This window comes from Strongylocentrotus purpuratus, unplaced genomic scaffold (assembly GCF_000002235.5).
Source record: "Strongylocentrotus purpuratus isolate Spur 01 unplaced genomic scaffold, Spur_5.0 spur5_scaffold_5, whole genome shotgun sequence".
Classification (NCBI taxonomy): Eukaryota; Metazoa; Echinodermata; class Echinoidea; order Camarodonta; family Strongylocentrotidae; genus Strongylocentrotus; species Strongylocentrotus purpuratus.
The window spans coordinates 21,568,541-21,589,778 of record NW_022145611.1 but is presented as its reverse complement, the minus strand read 5'-3'; the positions used below and the strand labels follow the sequence as shown (position 1 = coordinate 21,589,778).

The following is a 21,238-nucleotide window of genomic DNA, read 5'->3' as shown; positions in this document are numbered from 1 at the left end:
TGATGGGGGGGGGGGGGGGGGGGGTGCATGGGGCACTTTTACCCACAGTCAGAGGCGGCATTCTTGGTTGGGAGGGGGGACACTGTGCCCCCTTATCCTTTGTACATGTCCTTTTTCCCCGGCCCCCCCACTCAATGTTATTTAGGGTACGCATATGCTCGTTCCCTCTTTATGAAAGCACCCCTATCTGAGGACTGCAAATATTTCTGTGGGCATTTCGCGGGCTTTTCCTGCCTTGGAGACCCCCCTAAATCAGGAAAAATGCTCAATGTACCCCCCTATATTCGGAATAATTTCTCAGGAGTTTATTTCTAATTCGATTCCAGTTTTACAAATGTTGTAGAATTGGCATGATTTTTCCCTGACCTTCCGAGTGCCCTGACCCCTGGACCCCACCAAGTGCCCTATAAATCTGGCCCCTGGTTGCTCATCTGTCCGAAATTTAACGCCTAAAACGCCTGAGCTTCCAGGTGCTCTGCTCCCTGTACCCCACCAAGGGCCCTAAGGTGGCCCCTTGATGCTCATCTGATCGTAATTTAATGCCTAAAACCCCTGAGCTTCTGGGGGCTCCGCCCCTGGACCCCACCCCAATAAGTGACCTGCATGCCAGTGTCACAAAATTGTCAAAATATGCTCATCTGACCTAAATGCCTAAAACCCCTGAGCTTCATTAGGCTCCGCCCATGGACACCCGCCGGAGCTTCCCTCTGGACCCTACGCCAATGAACGCTCCACTTTGCTTTGCTTTGCTTGGCTCTACCTGATCGTAAATATTTTAGCCCTCCCCCCCCCCCCCCCTCACTTTGAAAAACGTTCCCAGGGCCTGCGGTTTTTTTTTCTCCGCTCCCAAACGTTTTTGCCAATTAAGCCACTGCTCTCTCGTCCCTCGCATTTCGACCCCCCGGTCATGAAAAGAAATCGCCGCCCCTGGGCCCAGGCTATATGATTTGTATCATATTGCGTGCATGACATTTCACAAAATCTTTTATGAAATTTGAAGAATGGATACTATTTTCTGAATATTGTATATTCATAATAATTGATTTTTATATAAATAGTTTATCAAAATTCAAATTTTTCATGATTTAGCTGAAGAAAAAAAATCTATATTTCCACACAAAAACATATTACTGTCAATATAAGTTTGATGCTGGTGTGAGGAAATAATTTTTTAGGGGGAAAATTGGAAATATTATTTTATCAATATGAAGTCGATAGTGAGGCAATGACGTCACAGACTCATGAGTGTGTTACCACTTTGTCTTGTGATTTCGAAAAGGTTTTCATGTCATTACAAATTCATGGTCGGGGAACTTTAAAGCGCTTAGAAACTCGAACATTGCCGATGTATTAAGCGCTTTATAAGCAAAACACATAATTCTATCAATATAGCAATTCTATATACCAACATATTATAAGGAATAAAATAATGATACGTGATTTGGCTTAGTTAATGTGAATCGTAATTAACATGATTGATATTAGCCAATAACCAATTTTTCGTTCGAAAGAAATGAAAGAAGAAATTTACGGGCAAAAGTATAGTCATTAAGGAGTGAAGGGAAAAGGTATATTGGTGATTAATTGGAACACTTTAATCATTTACCACATACCAAAACTATTTTCATGGCCATGATTCAATATCTTAAAGTTTCTTCTCTATGGAACGATCTCCGTTCTGCACTATTAAAATCAGCCCATCGCTTAAATTCTTTTAAATTAATGCCTTTATTAATCCCATCATTAAAGCATGTATTCATAGTGTGATGTGGTGTATTACATGTCTGTCTCATTTATTTGTTTGTTGCATGTAGCCTGGCGGATCAATAATTTTCCAAGGGGGGTGAGGAAGGATAAACGAAATTGCGAGCGCAAAGCGCGAAGCGTTAACGGCGTGGGGTCTGGGCCCAAGGGTCCCGGAAACAATCATGATTGTGAACCGCTTAAGATAAGGTACATTCTGAGGCATTTCTGAACGTGTAAACTGAACAATTAATTGAATATTTCTTAGCGCTTTCCCTGCTATTTTTTGGAGGAAAAGGGGAGGGGGAGGGCGTGTGCCCCTAACGCTTCCCTAAATCCGCCCCTGAAATATCACAAGGCTATTTAAATTGCTCCTTTATTTTTGTTGAACCCTCATTCTCATAATTTTGTGAAATTGCTTTGTATTGTTTTCTATTGATGATGCTCAGTCGTTTATATGCTTGTAGACTTACGTTCAGTAAAGATTGAGAATAAACTGAACTGAACTAAATTAGTTCAGTTCAGTTTGAAAAAACATCTCTGAGTCTGCACCCTCGAGCGCTGCCGGGCTGCGTCTTATTCCCCTATATTCGTGCGTATAAATAATGGGCCTATGCCTGAATATAAACCTAATTCATTTCTTTCGCTGTAGGGGAGATACAAACGTATCAGGACAATTACTCCCTGGGCAATCGCCCCCCGTAAAATTACTCCCAAGGACAATTAGGAGGACAATTACCCCCCCCCTCCCCGCCCCCAGGAAAACTGAGGACAACCACCTCTGAGGACAATACCCCCACCCCGAAAATCACACCCCCCCCCCCCCCCCTGTTCGTAAAAGGGTTTTTTCGGGGGGTAATGTCCTCGACGGGTAATTGTCCTAGGGGTGATTGTCCTCAGGGGGGGGGGGGGGGAGTGTAATTTTTCCGGAGGTTAATTGTCCTATGGGGTAGTTTTCCAGGGGGTGATTGCCTAGGGGCCAGGGGGTAATTGTCCTAGAACAAACCATGATTGAATATGTTTCGCTTTGACCTTTGTTGTAAAAATTTAATTGAACCTCTCGAGTCTGTATTTTCAAACTAGTAATAGCGACGAGCATAATTATTTTTCGCTGACTCTCATTAAATTTGAGGCGGATACTGTATAACGCGCATTGTACAGCGAATTTCTTCATGCACAGCAAAAGCAAACATGGCGTCCACCACTGATACTCAAAGTGGCCAAGTAAGCGAGAGTCAAGACACGGATAATGCAGCTATTCCGGAAAATGGGGTGGTGGTAAGTCTTAAAGAGACCAAATGCAGTGTGGTGTGAATTCTAAATCCTTTTTTTACTCGAGAAAAATGGTGGAAAGTTGAACAATTTGATGCCGATTGAACAACTCGCTTTTTTGTCCATTCATTTTTTGTCGACTTACTCTTGCATCAATGCATGTGTACATCATGTGTAACATGCGCACAGACGTCGACAGGGTCATGTTTCATTGACCGTGATGACAGTGCGAATTATCCAGTGACACAAACATTTTGAACAGGAAAGTCAGGCTAGTGCTAAAATCTAAATCTGAATCAGTAAATGCTACGGCTCAACACTCTTGGTGGAGCAAAATGAGTCAGATTTGACTGGGTACGGGTGTGCGTAGCCTAACCTAAATATGCACGTTCATTGGGCACAAGAGGGCGCTTTGCGCACGTACAGTAATCTGAATCAGTGAATGGCCTTCTTGCGTTGAGTCGGCACTAATCAGCCCACAGCTTGGATATTGTAAGGCAGAAGGATTATATCTTTTTATAATGTTATCCGGTCTTGATTGTCGACGATAAAGTCAAGATAAGAGATGAAATTGTTTCTCTAGGGACTTGTTGGTTGAAGGCGGGTGCACGAAGAACTTTGCGCTAAATGTAAGCTAAAATTCTATGTGGGGTGGAATATGACAGGGGCCATCCGATCCGAGCCTAGTAAATCAAGTTAAGGGGTGAATATATTTGCGAACTTTTCTTAGTCTTGCTATATTACCAAACCCCAAACAGAACCAAAGCTCATGTAAAACATAACTGAACTCTGCCAAACTGAACCGAACCGAACCTGAACCGGAACATGGCGCCTGGCTTACAGCACTGTCAATTGTCAAACGATATTTGTGTGAATATATTTAATCACTTTCATGACAATTCAGAGTAAAACATGTGACTTGAGTTTATTAAAACATGAGAAAACAAAGTTCTTCTTCCTTTTCTTCGGGTAACATGAACTGCTTCTACATGTAGTTCCTTCAGGTTTGAAGATACTTGCAGATGGTTGACTCTGCGTGTGTGGGTAGCTGAGTTCAGGTGCAGCGTGCATACTATTTATTAGGTGCAAGTAAAAAGTTGGTCAAGCTTTCAGCAGTAACACTCTACCCCGGACAACTCGGCCTCTTCATGAAGAACATGCAACCTGCAAGTTACAAAGTAAACTGCTGTTGGTGTGCGGAGAGAAAGGGTGGTGACTTACATGTATCACAAAAAGGAGCTCAGAGATGATGGGTTCAAATAGGCCTCATGATCAATATTTTTTTAATCACAAAATTTTTCTTATTTGCTATTGCTTGATTCTAGTATTTTGATATTGTGTGTTTTGCAAATTAAGGCCCGAAAACAGGAAACCGTCAATACCCGACGACAGTTCTGTAGATGCGTTAATTGATGATGTTTGTGTTCATCCTTATTCTTACATCTCAGGCTGGAGGGGAAGGTGACCAGCAGCCAGCACAACCACAACCTAACATGTGGCAGATGGTGAAGGGTATGGCATTCCGCATGTTCATCATCTATATGATTATGAGCTTCTTCAGAGGTAGATCCAGCAGTACACCGGCCGACACACCAGCAGGCGAACCAGGCCAAATAGCCACTAGACCAGGCACCAACCTTTTTTCTACTGGAACTCTCATGGTATTGTTCTCTTCGTGATCATCTCTCTCTCTCTCTCTCTCTCTCTTTCTCTCTCTTTCTCTCTCTCTCTCTCTCTCTCTCTCTCTCTTTCTCTCTCTCTCTCTCTCTATCTCTGTTGCACTCTCTTGCACTGAGATGGCCTTAAGTACATGTATATCCCTTAAAATATATCCCTGAAGTAAATCCCTTTATAAATTTGGGGAATAAATTAAGTGTAAAGGATATTTTCCTTTATATCTATGTATTTTTGCACCTCCATGCTCAGTTTTCCAACTGCTTATATATTTAAATATATGTCATTTCTTTCTCTTTCTCTCTCTCTCTCTCTTTCTCTCTGTTTTACCCTCTTGCACTGAGATGGCACTCCCTTTATTAATCAATTAAGGGAATAATTTAAGTTTATAAGATATTTTCCATCATATCTATGTATTTTTGCACCTCCATGCTCAGTTTCCCAACTGCGTTTAAAAAGTTGTTATGGGTGGTTTGAATATATTTGGCAATTTAATGTACTACTATAACTATATAGTATAATATTGACTTTAAACTTTTCGGTGAGATTTGAATCTTTCATTTGGCAGTCGTGCTGGATGAGAAAATTAATTGAGAATGAATATATGATTGTTCTCTTTTTTTGTTTTTCATTTTTTGTGTTAGGATCTGAGAGTATATGTATCGGAGGAGGAGATCTTTACAGAGTTTAATAACTCCCAGTTTTTATTTTGGGAGATTGAAGAATTAGAGTATGGAGACTGGGAAGCTGGTGAAAAGGGTGATGGAACATTTGAATTGGATGGACAAATTCAAGCTACAGAGGTAAGTAATGACTTGATTAATTGAGGAACAAGTAATTTTTTTACAAAAACTGAAATTTCATTGACGATAATTCTTGCTTTGCTCATATCACCTATGGAACATTTTGCTGTGAGCTTTCATGCTTCATAATATGATTGGATGTTATTATCCTGGCTTTAGCTGGATTCCTTTATACAGCACTCAAGCACTAAAACGGCACCGAAGGAATCAGTTCTTTCTTTGTCTCCATTTACTACACCTGGGTCAAGTGTAGCACATTTACATTGATATCTTTCCAAGGTTGTCTCTGAGATTTGAACCCTGTATTTAATAGTTGATGTGTAGTTTGTTGGTTCATCCAATAGTCCAGTGGTCCACTCCTCTGTTATACACCGATTCGGGCGACTTCTGGTGGAAGTGCGCCCTCATAAGGTGACGCCATAACTGGGGGGCGTCTGACTGCAGCTAGCTAGCTTACATTGCAACGTGTATGCTATACCTATACCGAACCTCGCCCAGGCCGGCCAGGGTCGCTGCTCCGCTAGCTAGTAACCGCTCTCGAGCTCTCTGTACTGTCAGCTGGATCGGAGAAGCCCCCCAGTTATAGCGCCGCCACCGGCGGGCAGGTACATAAAACCCCCAAACCGAATCGGTGTATACTGCATCAATCCTGTGTATTCCAACTTCTGTAGTAAACCTAAAATTTAATTTTTATGGAAAGATGCCTTCTCTCTTCCTTCAGAAGACTGACAGAGAATTTTTTTTTTTTAAAGAAGCGACTGAATCACATTGTTAGTAAAATTGATTGAATATCATTTTTCTTTTCTGATTTTTGTACAAATTTCTAGTCTATCTAGAGATTGAAAATGAAGTTGTTAATTGTTACCTTACTGCCCGATCTCTTGTCTTTGTTGCAGAGTATGATGAACAATGCATCAATATACCTCCATGTATTCTTCACAAAATCAGGGTATTCCCCAGACCCCAGACAGAGGGGAAAGTATGCCAAAAAGTACACTGTGTCAATCTCAAAAAGTGAGTATATAATCTAGGTAAACATCTTTCTTTATGTGCAATACATTTTACATTGTTTCACTTGTATTATGGCTTACTTATCACTGAAGAGTGAAGAATATATAAACTGAATGACTGTGTGTGTGTGTGTGTGTGTGTGTAATTGATTTTTTACAGATGTGTATCAATCAGATATGATTATTTACGTCTGGGGACCGACTTTTAACATCACCGTCCAAAAGACGTGACTCAGTTTCAAACATGCATCCTCAGCTGAATCAGTTTGTAACTTCCATTATGAGCTGGATTACAGGCACACGCCACAACACCCTGTTGTATAGACTCCTATATAGAAGTGTAGTCTGTGTTATAGGCCGTTTATAATATATTTTGATTTATAAAAAAAATATTTGAAATGTAATTGTAATTTTAAAAATTGTTCATGTTAGCACAAAGAGTCACATTATTGAATTTACTTTCAATTAAGTATTACATTTTGAATGGAGCATATCAAAACCAGGGATCTGTACAAAGTACTGTAGCCAAACAAGATTACTTGATTTATGCAATATTGCGATACATACGTATACATGATGAAAATGTAGCTTAACAATACATTTTCTTTATTACAGAATGTGAATGGTTTAATTGTTAATTTATGCATGAAGAAACAAATGATGTTTTGAAGTTCTTTGTCCAAGACTTTTTGTTTCCTTTTTTCACCTGACAGGAATAAACAAATTCAAGAAGAGGCGTTTCCAGAAGACAACAAATTTGTTGACCGGAGAAACAGAGGCTGACCCAGAAATGATTAAGGTAACAAATCATTGCATTTTGAAACTTTTAAGCGTATTAAATATCTCTGGTTGAAAAAATATATATATAAATACTTAAAGCCTTACAGATTTTTAAAAGCTGCCCAAGCTGAAGAAATAAGAATTACTTGGAGACCAGCTTTCTTTTCAGGGATTTGTTCGAAGGTGTGCTATCAAACCAAAGGTGTTTTTACCAAATTATTTGTTTTACAGATACCTGGAAACAAAAGAGTGAGAGCTTGCAATCTACATGATGCTTTGTAGAAATACATGTTGAAACTGTTACTGTATAGATGCATCAAGATATGCCATCACCAGAGGTCAAAGGTGAAAGGTCATAGCTCATTAAATATGCAAAAACACCCAATTATATAGGTAAAAATGTGGTTAACTTCCTTGCCTAGTAATATAATAGTATAGTCCAATAGAGGTAACTTGTTATGACGTATATAGGCCATTTGTACCCTGTGAGGGGATGCTACGCTTTGCGTTGACTTGTATTATTATTGTTATCGAAAAACTGTATACTTACATGAATGCAGAAGAAAATCAAATCAATTCATATCAAATCAAATAGGGCCCTGTAATATGTATTACTCAAGCCATTTACATCTGGCTGAAGAGTCACAAAAGTGTATAAATATATCATCCAATGATGTAAACTCACAGCAAAGTTCAAACCAAGGACCTGTCGTACGAGAGCCAAGAGCCTTCATCAATCCACAAAAACTTGATGTTTCATACAAATTCACTTTCTTATATTTCTTTTACATCCACAGAGAGCAGAATCAGAGGGACCAGTTGAAGTTCTGTCTCACTGGCATCCTAATTTGACAATTTCTCTTGTCCATGATCATTCACCATGGAAACAAGGCAGTGTTCCTTCACCCCTAGACAAAAGTGAGTATTCTCCTCTTTTTCTTAACTGATAGAATGGTGATAGCTAATTTGTTTCAAGAACAAAAAGATATTTCTCCATTCTATAGCATAACTTCCAGGTATGCTAGTTACAACTACATGAATCCTCAGATTTATGAACACAGCATGTTATTTAGTACTTAATACATCTACAATGTCTCTAAGTACTACAGAAATATTGTTATTGCAAGTAAAAGTATAGAATAATATTTAATCTTATAGCTTTACTGCATGTAGTCAAATAGAATATCAAAAGTAGGGCTGCGACATGTAGTCGAATGCTCGAGTACCCGCACGGTTGACAACTTCTCGGGTAGGATTTCTCGTACCCGAATATTCGGCCGCAAAAAAAAAAAAAATCTGTCCAGGACGACACTTAGCCGTGCCTGGTTGGTAAAAATGTTTCCAAACTCAAGCACCGTCAAACTCACCACTCAGAAACTTGGACCAAAAAATGTCTGGATTTCTGTTTGGACTTGGAGGAAAATGGATTATTCTGCCATCTTTGGTTTTTAAAACAGCATTGTTTACTGATATTATTATTATTAAATCGGCGCCTTCAACTGCAACTCGAAGTAAAATTGCATGCGTTTTCGGCGACAGAACTGGGATAGTGCTCCAGAGGTATGATGGTGGCCAAAGAATAAAAAATAAATAAAAAAAATTCAAAAAAATTATAAAAAAACATGGCGTCCGAATATTCGAGTATTCACTTGTAAGCCTGGGAGTGTACTCGGGTACCTCATTAAACTGTTGTGCATAGCCTTAATCAAAAGGAATTCATGTTGCATTGATTTCGGTTGTTGTAATAAATAAATCTGGGCCGTAGTACTGAGATGGGACTGGTAACAATTGCAAATCTTTTGTAATCAATCACAACTCTTTTATAATATGGGCTACAGAAGTGATACTTGTTCCATTTCTATATTCTGAAATGGACTTTCCATCCTCTTGGTTGTATTTTTGTAATGTAGGACCATACTTAATCACAATCATGACCACACTTAATCATATTCATGACCACACTTAATCACAATCATGACCACACTTAATCACAATCATGACCACACTATGGCACACTTAATCATATTCATGACCACACTTAATCATATTCATGACCACACTTAATCACAATCATGACCACACTTAATCACAATCATGACCACACTATGGCACACTTAATCATATTCATGACCACACTTAATCATATTCATGACCACACTTAATCACAATCATGACCACACTTAATCACAATTATGACCACACTTAATCACAATCATGACCACACTTAATCACAATCATGACCACACTTAATCACAATCATGACCACACTTAATCACAATCATGACCACACTTAATCATATTCATGACCACACTTAATCACAATCATGACCACACTTAATCATATTCATGACCACACTTAATCATATTCATGACCACACTTAATCATATTCATGACCACACTTAATCACATTTACGACCACACAATATTGTCATAGTGTCAATCATAGTGATATTCCAAGTTACAATATGTTGATACATTAAACATTTCGTCTTTATATTGGTATTAAAGGTAAAGACCAGTTATGGTCATGGGATTGCATTGTGAAAGAAACGTTGTGGAATCGATCAGAAAAGGTTGATCATCTAGCATATAAGTATTGGTGTGTACTACAAGGTTCTGGAGTCATCAAAATGATAAGAAATTTGGCCCAGTCTTCGTAAAGTTACAAGCACTGTACACAGAAAGATGTATATGGGACTATATGCACACGTGCGCGACACATGCGTTTATCTCTCACAGACCATGTAGATAAACTAATTTACCAAATATATCAATTGGTAGGCGGTTTCCAGGCAAAATTGTTATCATCATGTATTAGTCAAAACATATTCTTTCACATGATTGATAATAAGAGCTTCCATTTCATTTTTTGAAATTGGAGCATTTCCAATACTGGTCTTTACCTTTAACTAAGGTGCATGTATCTTCAGTAATGATGCTGAAGACGGGTTCAAAGTTTCATGCCAACTGTGTTATACATAATTATGCAGGGTTGGCTATAATGAGTTAATATATACAGTTAGTGATACATGATCTGTTCCAGAATTAAACATAAATCCTGAAGATTGGTCTATGTTATATTTCATACATGTGTCTGATTTCTGGAAAATGTACCATCGTGTAGTTAAATGGTGTATTCTTATGTTATTCCCTCTATTTTATATCATTAGTGATCAAATTCCATCCTTCTGGCGACTATTATCCTATTGTCTTCATCAATGACTACTGGAATCTTAACAGTGAATACCAGCCCATCAATGAAACAACAGAGTAAGTATTGATAAGACAGTAGGTTAAACATTCCTAATCATAAGATCCCATTATATGTTAATAGCCCGATTATGAACGGCCATTTTAAAAGAATTTGATATTGTGGCAAGTTTGGGAGTTTTTGTATAGCTATAATTCTATGCAATGTTGAAATCAATCTCCCTACTCACCATTTACATTTCACCATCATGAACAACTTCCTTCTTTGAAAATTTGCTCTGTATGTTTTTAATTTTTTTTCCAGGGAATTACCATTTCGACTGACCTATACACCCATGGGTCTATTCAAGCTTCAGTTCTATGCTGCACAGACCATGAGGAATCAGTGGTCTGCGCTTCTCGGAGAGGACAAAGGAAATGAAGATGAGGAAGAAGATGGTCTCAAGGTTCGCACAAATTCATTTTCTCTTCCTTTTCTTTTGTGTAGTCAAGGCAGTATAATTTTGTGTGAGGTGCTTAATAGTTCTCATAGCAATGGTATACATATTCTTTGTAGATTTGCTCGTGAACACGATAATTTGAGAAAAAATTATGTATGTATAACCATGTAAAGATTACCTGATTACATTTTGGGGTCAAAAGGTCAAAGGTCAGAGGTCAATTACTACCTTCAATCCCATAATTAGAAAATACTAATAATGTTGCAGGCGCAGGCATATTTTTTGACCGTGCGGAGTTGATTTTTTTTTTTTTCTTCTATTTTTTAATAGCTTTTATCTAAATTAAATTTTGTAGAAATATAGATAGGAATTGACATGTTTCCTTTTCGCAGTGTTATGTGGATTGTAACAAATTTGTCTGTTAACTTTTTTATTTTTCACAGAGAGCCATCTTAGAAACCAACCCATACCTGCTTGGTCTAACCTTTGCTGTGTCCATTGTACATAGCGTCTTTGAATTCCTGGCATTCAAGAATGGTGAGTTCTTGGTCTAAAAGAATCCCAAGTGTTGGTTAGGGACATGAACTTCATTAAATGTTGCTTTCTTAGTGCATCTTAATATATGAGTCCTGGGCCCCATTTCACAAAACTTTTCATCAGTGACACATGGCAGTGTACGTTATAAGCTACTTAAATTCTTGCTTCTGATTGGTCATCATCAGATTTGTCACTGATTTTTGTCATTTGTCATTGAAAAAAGGCTTTGTGAAACACTCCCAGGTCACTTCTGTCAAAAGCAGTCTAAGGTCTTCCCCCAAATATGATCAGATTTATTTGGATATGGTCTTTATGCTACGTTTACACTCTGTTCCCGGCAAAATGTGGCAAAACGGTACAAAATGCGCAGCAACCGTGAAGCAACCGTGACAAAACGTGCACTAAACGTGGCAGAAAGTAACAAACTTGAATAGACCGTAAGATGCCGATCCTACTACGGACCACCTCCCAAGTTTTGTTACGGCCTGGACTGTCACGTTGTGTTACGTTCACCCCGTTTTACTACGGCCTACTAGGTTTCTCATCCGCACTGTGACTGCCGTGGCATTTATTTTGACAGTTGAAAAATCTGACACGGTATCCACGGCAATCACGGCCTGTCACGTTCGCCCATACGGTCCCCCGCGTTGTGTCCTGCTTTGTCTATGTTGGCCCGAAACGGGGTTGCCGTGGCCGCTACCGGGAACATAGTGTAAACGTAGCATTATACTGGAGATATAAAATGGTCTCTTTTGATAAACCATACATGTTGTTTTGTCCTGGATCTGTCATAGTTTCCAGCTTCATCTGTAAATTTGCCATTGCCTGAAATATCATTGTATGAGCTTTATATTCCTTTTAGCTAAATGCTTGAAAGTTGACTGTATAAATAAGGATTAATTTAGAAGATTTCAATGCCCTCTTTAAAATCTACTGCACTAGTTTGGCCAGGAGGGATTAGACCTCCCTGCATGGTCACTGACAAGTGGTTATCTCATCAACTCAGCTCTTGATTAACATAAGAAAAAGAGGATCATGGGGGACCAATGGTCACCGATTAGGCATTGTTTGCTATATAGAGGGCGCAAGTAGCTAAAAGTAGTGCAGTGGGGCTTTGAATATATTTTCATTTCCTCCCGACAGATATCCAATTCTGGAACAGCCGTAAATCTATGGAGGGCCTGTCCGTACGTTCTGTATTCTTTGGTGTGTTCCAATCCCTTGTGGTACTACTCTACATCTTGGACAACGAGACTAACTTTGTAGTCAAGGTCAGTGTTTTCATCGGTCTCCTCATCGACTGCTGGAAGATCACCAAGGTCACCAATCTACAGGTCAGTCTCTACATAAACATCAGGGGGTTCTTTCACAAGGACTCTAAGTTGAACTTATCTCTAAGGTGGACTTAAAAATTATGGAGAGCCATTTGTAGCCTTAAAATAGAATATATTCAAAAGCGAAAATTCAACTTTTTTAGACTTTTTATAAATTCTGCATCAAGAACATGAAATCTCCTTGATAATAGAAAATATGAAGGAAACATTTTATGCCTTTTAAAATAACTTTAAAAAAATATTTCATAGATGCTAATGACTTTCCATAATTTTTTAAGTCCAACTTAGTGATAAGTTCAACTTAGGATATTTGTGAAACACCCCCAGGTATGCACAATGTAAAAGCAATACCTGGGGAGTGTTTCACAAAGACTAAGATCGACTTCTGGTTGGACTTAACTATGGCAGGCTGTTCATGCCACTAGTTCCTCTAACCATTCCTGGCATTGGTATCTCAAGGGACGTACAAATCATGGTCACAAATGTACAGAATTTACATTTTTGATAGTTCATGATTGAAGGAAAAAATAGTATCTAAAGATTATAATTGAGAGACCAATGGTGGGATCAACTAGTGGCATGAACTTAAAGTTGATCTTAGTTTTTGTGAAACACCCCCCTGGTATACATGTGTATCAATTTTCAATATAAATTTTGTGCAGTAGACTGTAAATGACCATCAGTTATTGACATTTGCAAGCCAGGCAGTTATCTAGGTTGCTGGTAAACCAAATTAAAAGTTGGATTAGAACCTGATTGGATGTTCAGATTTTCTCTGTTGTGCTTTAGAGTGATTAATCTCCCTTTGGATCTACTAACTCTGTAGGGTAGGGGTTATTTCTACTGTATAGCAAATATTTGCCATCCTCTATCCAGGAAAAGTCAAAGGTAGCTTGTATGAACAAATTCCTTGTCAGCTCTGCCAGAAACATGATAATTTAGCTTCAGGTTTGTAATGTGGTATATTCATGTAGTTATTTGGCATTCCGAATGATTAATTGTTTTATTATTTTGTGTACCCTTTGTCTCCTCTAGCCTCTTGTCACAATCCATGTATTGGTATATTAATGCAAGATGTATTTCATGTCTAATTCTTTATTGTATTTTTTTTCTCCATCTAGTTTGACAGAGAGAGTTTAATCCTAGGATTCATTCCAAAGCTAAAATTCGCTGACAAAGTCTCCTACACAGAATCAAGTACAAAGCATTACGACAAGGTATGTTCATCATCTCTTATATGTTCTTCTTTAGCAGAATAATGGGAAAGGGAGTAAAGCAACTTTTGTAGGGGTAATATTATTTCTAAGTGGTTCATTCTAATGTGCACATTTCATCTAGTTAATTTAATTCAACCCTAATGCTGTTTGCTTATTAGACCTTCTGATCAGAATTATGTGAATATATGTCATATAAGAAGAAAGAAATTAATTACTTTTTTTCCAGGGCAACAAAACATAACTTTATGTATGTCAGTTTGTTTCCTATCTTTCATTTGTATAATCCCACAGGAATATTTCTTTAGTGTATTGAAAGCTAGTTGTTTTTATCAGAATTATGTGAATATGTTATATGTGAAGAAAGAAATTCTTTACTTTTTTCCCAGGGCAACAAAACAAAACTTGATGGATGTCAGTTTGTTTCCTATCTTTCATTTGTATAATCCCACACAAATATTTCTGTAGTGTATTGATAGCTGGTTGTTTTGATCAGAATTAAATATGTTATATATGAAGAAAGAAATTATGTACTTTTCTCCCATTGCAACAAAACAAAACTTGATGTACGTCGGTTTGTTTCCTAACTTTCATTTTGATCCCACACGAATACTTCCATAATGTATTGATAGCTGGTTGTTTTTCTATAGCATTTTGTTTTATTTCCATAACCCTCATCAAACAACCTTTTTCCTTTCCTGTTGTAGATGGCGTTCAAGTACCTGTCATGGTTACTATTCCCTCTGCTGGCTTGCTTTGCCGTCTACTCTCTCTTCTATCAGGAGCATAGAGGCTGGTACTCATGGGTGCTCAATATGCTCTATGGATTCTTACTTACATTTGGTAAGATCTACTGCAGCTCCTCACTCCTCAGTACTGACTCGCATTATTACATGAACATAAGTAGAAATAGCATTTGTAAAGTGACTGAATATAGAGACTTAAAGTCTGGTTATAATGTGTTCTTAAAAGGATTTTTTTTTTATACAATTACTAGATGACAGATATTTCAAGCCCCCCCCCCCCCCCCCCCCCACTTCCTAAAAAAGTGTGAATTGACAGGTTTTATGTAATTACTAGATCACTCGTAAAGTAGGATATCAATTGATCGTTTTATTCCATTGATCTAGCTAATACATGTAATTGAGATGACAGAGATATCATTAACTTTTTCTGAATGAATAAAGTATTCTGAGTAGTGATCTTTGGCTGTTCAAATGCTCATTGGAGCACTTTAGTTTTGTGACATTTGGTATTCTGTATTTCTTCAAGTGTTCAATCCAGCTTCACTTCTTTCTATGATTTTCTCACAGGTTTTATCATGATGACACCACAACTCTTCATTAATTACAAAATGAAGTCTATAGCACATCTTCCCTGGCGTATGCTGACTTACAAAGCACTTAACACCTTCATCGATGATATATTTGCATTTGTAATCAAGATGCCTACACTCTATCGCATTGGATGCCTTAGAGATGGTGAGTTCAAGTTTAACCCTATTCTTAGGAAAACATTATTATAAGGCAATTTATCACCGTTTAACATTCAGCAGTACTTTAAACTGCATGTTCATGTCTGTGGACCTTCCATGGTCAGATGTACCCCCCCCCCCCTCACCTGCTCTCATTAAAGATAAACTTGAGTTCTGGTAATGCGATTGCATTGTGAAAGAAAAGGTGTGGAATGGATCAGAAAAGCTGATCATATAGCATGTAAGTAATGGTGTGTAATGCAAGGTTCTAGAGTCATCAAAATCATCATAAATTTGGCAGAGTCTTGGTAAAGTAACAATCACTTACACAGATAGATGTATATGGGACAACACACATGGTGTCGGGGCTAGTACTACCCTGATTTCCTTATCTTTCTATGCTCATTACTCAGCCAGTATACATTTTCTTCCAAAATTGTTTGGCACATGACATTTATTTGTAATCTTGAACATTCAGTGTAAGTTTCGTTAGATTCTGTGAAAATTCATTTTCTTTTTTTTACCAGAACTCAAGTTTATCTTTAAGCCAAGTTAGTAGATAATTAATACTATATCAACAGTGGATGAATGAGCATAAGAATTTTTAAGGTTTCTTCCTTTAACAAAATTATTTCATGGATGTGATATACTTTCCCTGAATTATATTTCCTTCTTATTTGACATGGTTCATTCGCAGTGAGGAAATTCTATTTCTAGAAAATAAAGATTACTGTACGATATTCAAAGGCGATTGATTATACTTATTCACTAAATTTCATTGTGAGTATCATCACCAGCATTGTACAGGAGTTAGTTAGTGAAGGTAATTGTGATGATCTTGTTGTCTTCTTAGGGTTCAAGGTCATTGTTAATTTGAGTTCTTTCAGCTGTGAGATGGAGCTTTTGTTATCAGCCCAATAATTATCAAACAATCTGTTATTAAAGCTATGTGGCTTTTTTTCCAATTCTACAGATGTCGTCTTTCTCATCTTCTTATATCAAAAATACATCTATCCAACTGACTACAAGCGAGTGAATGAGTTTGGTACTACGGGTGAAATGCACGCAGCGGTAGACCCAAATGCAGCAGTCAATGGGGGCGCCACACCTTCTATTGAGGCTGCAGATAAGTCGAGTCAGGAGAAGAAGGACGATTAAGTTTAGGCTCGATTTTATTTCTTTGTGTATTTGATGGTGCTGTGAATGTCCCTCTCTTACAATAGGAATTTGTACCATGCATGGGGAAAGAATGACTTGAACCCTTTGCTATTCTCTCTCTCTCTCTCTCTTTCTCTTTCTCTTTATCTCTGTCTATCTCTCTCTCCATCTCTCTCTCTCTCCTGTATACCCATTCATCATCTTGAGCATGAACATAACATTTAGTTGGTTTGGGGTTGGTTGTTGTTGGTTTATTCTACATAACTTTCCCAGCAAAGAGTGAGTGTGTGTAAGTAAGATCAAAGTAGTTTGTTGTGCAACCCTGTTTTCTCTCCGCATTAGAGATCACAGACAGTCTTGAGTTGCTGTGCACTTCCTATGATTAATAATACAAAAAAATTGTCATGCAATATTTGTGCAAGAAGTCATCATTATGTCATCAATAATATCTTGCCTGATTGGGTATTTCATTGTTGGACATTGGTAGTAATTATTCGGCTTGCATTAATGTGATCTTTTTATACAGTACAGCAACGTTTGATGGTTGTGTGTAAAGTAACAAGTAAAGAAACATATATCTAATGTTTACCAATACTCTAAGATTAGTTAGTGCTCATATCCAAAGGCAGTATGGGTTCAAGGACAAGAGATTGGATTTATAGTGTTTTATCTTGTATTGCATACATTTTGATGCCATACTTTGTTGTATCATGGCAGCTCAGTGCAGGGCCCTCGAGGAGAACTGTATCAATACTGATGAGGCTACCCTGGGTAAAAATAACATATCATTATTATTATTGGAAGAGTCATGTATAGAAACATGTTTTTATCCAGGGGAAATGGGGGTACTTTCGGATTAGGGAATATGTAAGGTATATGTTTTTGTACTTTTTAAAATATTTTCTTGAATTCCATGTTCTGAAATGTAAATTCTTATGTTAGAAATCATGAATTCATGATGAGCGCAAATTCTTGGAATGATGGAAATATTTCTTGTATTTGAAAGGGGATAATGATCTGATCTCCAGTGTAATCCTTCTCCCTTGTTTGAGTGGGTATATTGAGTATAGCTATGTAATTAGTAACTTTGGGGTGTTTTTTTTGTGGGTTTGTGAGGTATGTGAATGTTTTTTTTGGGGGGGGGGGATGGGCTGGAAAATGTGAAAACACATTTGTCATTGAAGTCTTGTTTTTTTAGAAAAGTAGAGCCACCTGTCAAAACTTTATTTAAACCAAAATATGAAAATGTATTTGTTCATGACAATCAGAGTACCAAAGATGTGATCACAAGAATAATTTGTTAATTAGATGACTAAGAAAACTAGTCAAATTAGCTTACGTTGGGGGTGTGTTTTCATTTTTTACCTGTTATGGATTTTTCATGTTACATAATGAAACTCATGTATTATATTTTGTTCAATTAAATGAGCGTTATGAGGTAATTTTTTCACATGTTTTGTAATCAATGTCTGTATAAAGTAAAGAAATAAATGGAGAAATTTGAAGATTATTATGAATGGACCTTTCCACTTTAATACTTGCACTTCGATGGGTCTTATTCTATTCTCCTTTACTTGTGATTTCAATTTATACCTGTATATATACACCCAAGTGACAAGTATAAATATGTTCAACCAATTCTTCTATGTATATTTTGTCCACTATTTGTGAAACTTGTTTAATGATCTGGTTTTAGCCCTCTGTTTTTAAAAAATTGATGTTTGTCTTGGTAAAGATTAGAGAAAGATTTCCTATATACTAGAATGTTCCCACCAAACTGTGACTGAGGGTGTGCCATAACAAAAAATGATACAAGAGTTTTCAAAGTATGCAACCATCATCAATGAGAATCGGTATGTTGTATTGTTAGAGTATCTTCTAAATCAAATTCAAATTTCTTACTAACTTTTTTGGAAAAAAACAAGCAAAACAAGAAATTTATCTTTGTTCTGTAAGACCTTATTTATTCTAAAGTTATAGGAACAATGTTTATCTTGTTTTTTCTTGGATGCAGAAATTCCTATGAATTCCAGGCAATTACTGCAGCAATGTTACCAATGAGGTTTCATCTGTATAAATGTAATATTTTTAAGAGATTTAGCACATTCGATTCTAGTGACATTTTTTTCTGGGACACCCTGTATGTAACCATTACTGAATGTGTTGTACATGTATGTTCCCCATTAGAGTTTGTTCTCCCCTTTGTTTATAGTAGTTTCAGCATTTTATCATAAGTTTAAATTTAAACTAGTACTATATGTGAAACTTTAGGATAAGTAATTTAGAAAATAGAATTCTAGCAACATTTGTCTGCAAATCATTAGGTTGGTATACCCAAGGAGATTAAAAGGTGAGCTTGTGTAAAGCAAATTCAATTTTGTCATTCATGTATAGACACACATCAAATCAGTCCACATAGTCATGCGAAGGGCTTGCATAATTTTGTGGTTTGAATAATTGAACTTTCCTGCTCAGTGTCTCCGAAACATGTTCAATTGGGCAATACCAAATGTGCTTTGGTTATCTTATCTAAACTAAAGATATGAATAATAAAATATATGAAATAATGACAATGTATTTTTTATGCCGATTAAGATTGTGAACAGAGATTAAATACTATATTATTGGGAATGTTATATTCTTTGTTTCTTTAGTTCCAGACCATACTGTATATTGGCAATATGTAAAGTTGTGTGTTTCATAGTGATATTTACAGTCCACAGTGAAATAATGTAATAAAACAAATGAACAGAATGAAAAAATGTGTTAACCATGTTAATCTATGTTGCAGAAGGGTATTATGAGTGATTGACTCAGTGTTTAGAGAGCTCTTCAGGTGCTATGTTGGGCTTTATTTAAGCGTTTTGTAATGGATGACAATCATTTCTTTAAATGTCTCCAAGCATTGAATTTTTATAAAAATTGTCCAATCAAAGTTCACCTTTGCAATTATGAAAAATAAAGTTAGTTATTCAAATCTGTACAGCTACTTTAGTGCAGCTGTTATATGATCCATCTGACCTCAAGGAATGCACGTTGATTGCCGCTGGAATCTTTAGATTGCCACTAAAATGCGGCTCGAATGCAGTTGGAACTTCCCGACCAGGATGCAAGAATGCATCTCGATTGCCGCCGGAATCTTTCGAATATCCAACTGGAATGCACTTTGAATGCCGTCGGAATCTTTAGATGAATTCGGCTTGAATGCAGTTGGAACGTCCCGAACAGGATGTAAGAATGCATCTCGATTGCCGCCGGAATCTATTTTGATATTTTCGGTACTAAAAGAATATCCAACTGGAAAGCACTTCGAATGCCGTCGGAACCTTTAGATTGCCGCTCGAATGCGGCTTGAATGCTGTTGGAATGCTGTTGGAACATGTCAGACTAAACTAATATTCTAGAATAGACAATGGTATGTAATTTCCCCCAGCTTAGCACACGTTCATAATAGAATTGCGTGCTTCCATACATATGTACGATACATCATCATTGCCTTTGTCTTCCTGGTGATGCTACAGCATGTCTGACATAGCAACTCGTATGTTGCTATTGTATTACGTATTGTAACAGGTGGTCGACTTCGGCAAAGACACATACCACTTTCTCAAGTTAGGTCATTGATGACTAACAGGTGATGTCACAAGAAGAATGAGATCTGGAGGTTTTGGGGGTGGAGCTTAGCAAGTTTGAAAAACAAATATTTCAAAAAATATTTAAAAATATATGAAACAAATTCAGAAGTCTACATATCAAAATATGAGATGTATGCAGGACTGCACACCAACAGGAATACACTTGTATTTCGATGTCATGGGCCCTTTAAGGTTTTTTTTTTTTAAATTGGGCCCAAAAAATTGCAACGACTCAGCCGCTGAACAAGCGGGGGGGGGGGGGGGGGGAGGGGGGGGGGGTAAGGTCACCTTTTTAAGGTCAGCCATCAGTATATATATATATATTTTTTTTTTTTAAATTAACAAAAAAAAATAAAAAGGGGCTGGGGTTCCCCCAAAAACATACACATAAAAAAAAACTCAAGGGGGGGGGGGTTTAACCCCCCCCCCCACCTGCGTACGCGCCTGCTACACAATGCTATCACTAATTCTTTGCCCAATAGCTTCCTTGTTGACCAGAACGTCGAAAGAGTACCTAATTATATAAATTAGTGTGTGAGTGTAAATATTTTGTTGTTAAATGGTAATTGATGCTATTATGACAATCTATTCATTGATGCTGAGATCTAGAAGTTAGACAAAAGGCATAGAAAGTCACAATTCTATTTTCAAAGGAATTCCAATTCATTGTAATGGCACTTGACTGTTGGAGATTAATATCAAGTATACAGGTGCACTATTCTTTCATATTTTGAACATTTGAGTACATGGAAAAGAGTTATCAATCATTATGGTAAGCAACATGTCACTGTTCATTTTGGAAACTCATTATAGAATTCTCGCAGGCAAGATTATATTGTCATTTATCAATTACTTTTGAAAACGAAAATAATATCTATTAAGTAATCCCGGAAATTAAAGAATTCAAAACTAAACTTGCTTTAATTGATTTTTGAATTCATCCGGAGTTTGAA

At 37.2% G+C, this 21,238-nt stretch overlaps 1 protein-coding gene across 1 annotated transcript; it reads left to right on the top strand.

The window, feature by feature from the left end:
* Positions 1-2,890: 2,890 nt before the first annotated feature.
* On the top strand, positions 2,891-18,926 carry LOC582927 (cleft lip and palate transmembrane protein 1 homolog). The gene is made up of 14 exons (XM_011678832.2): positions 2,891-3,021; positions 4,464-4,676; positions 5,334-5,492; positions 6,389-6,506; positions 7,216-7,301; positions 8,080-8,200; positions 10,454-10,553; positions 10,798-10,939; positions 11,377-11,470; positions 12,614-12,804; positions 13,926-14,021; positions 14,726-14,861; positions 15,332-15,499; positions 16,466-18,926. The coding sequence occupies exons 1-14, from the start codon at positions 2,935-2,937 to the stop codon at positions 16,648-16,650; spliced, it is 1,896 nt and encodes a 631-aa protein (XP_011677134.1). The 5' UTR covers positions 2,891-2,934; the 3' UTR covers positions 16,651-18,926.
* Positions 18,927-21,238: the final 2,312 nt, after the last annotated feature.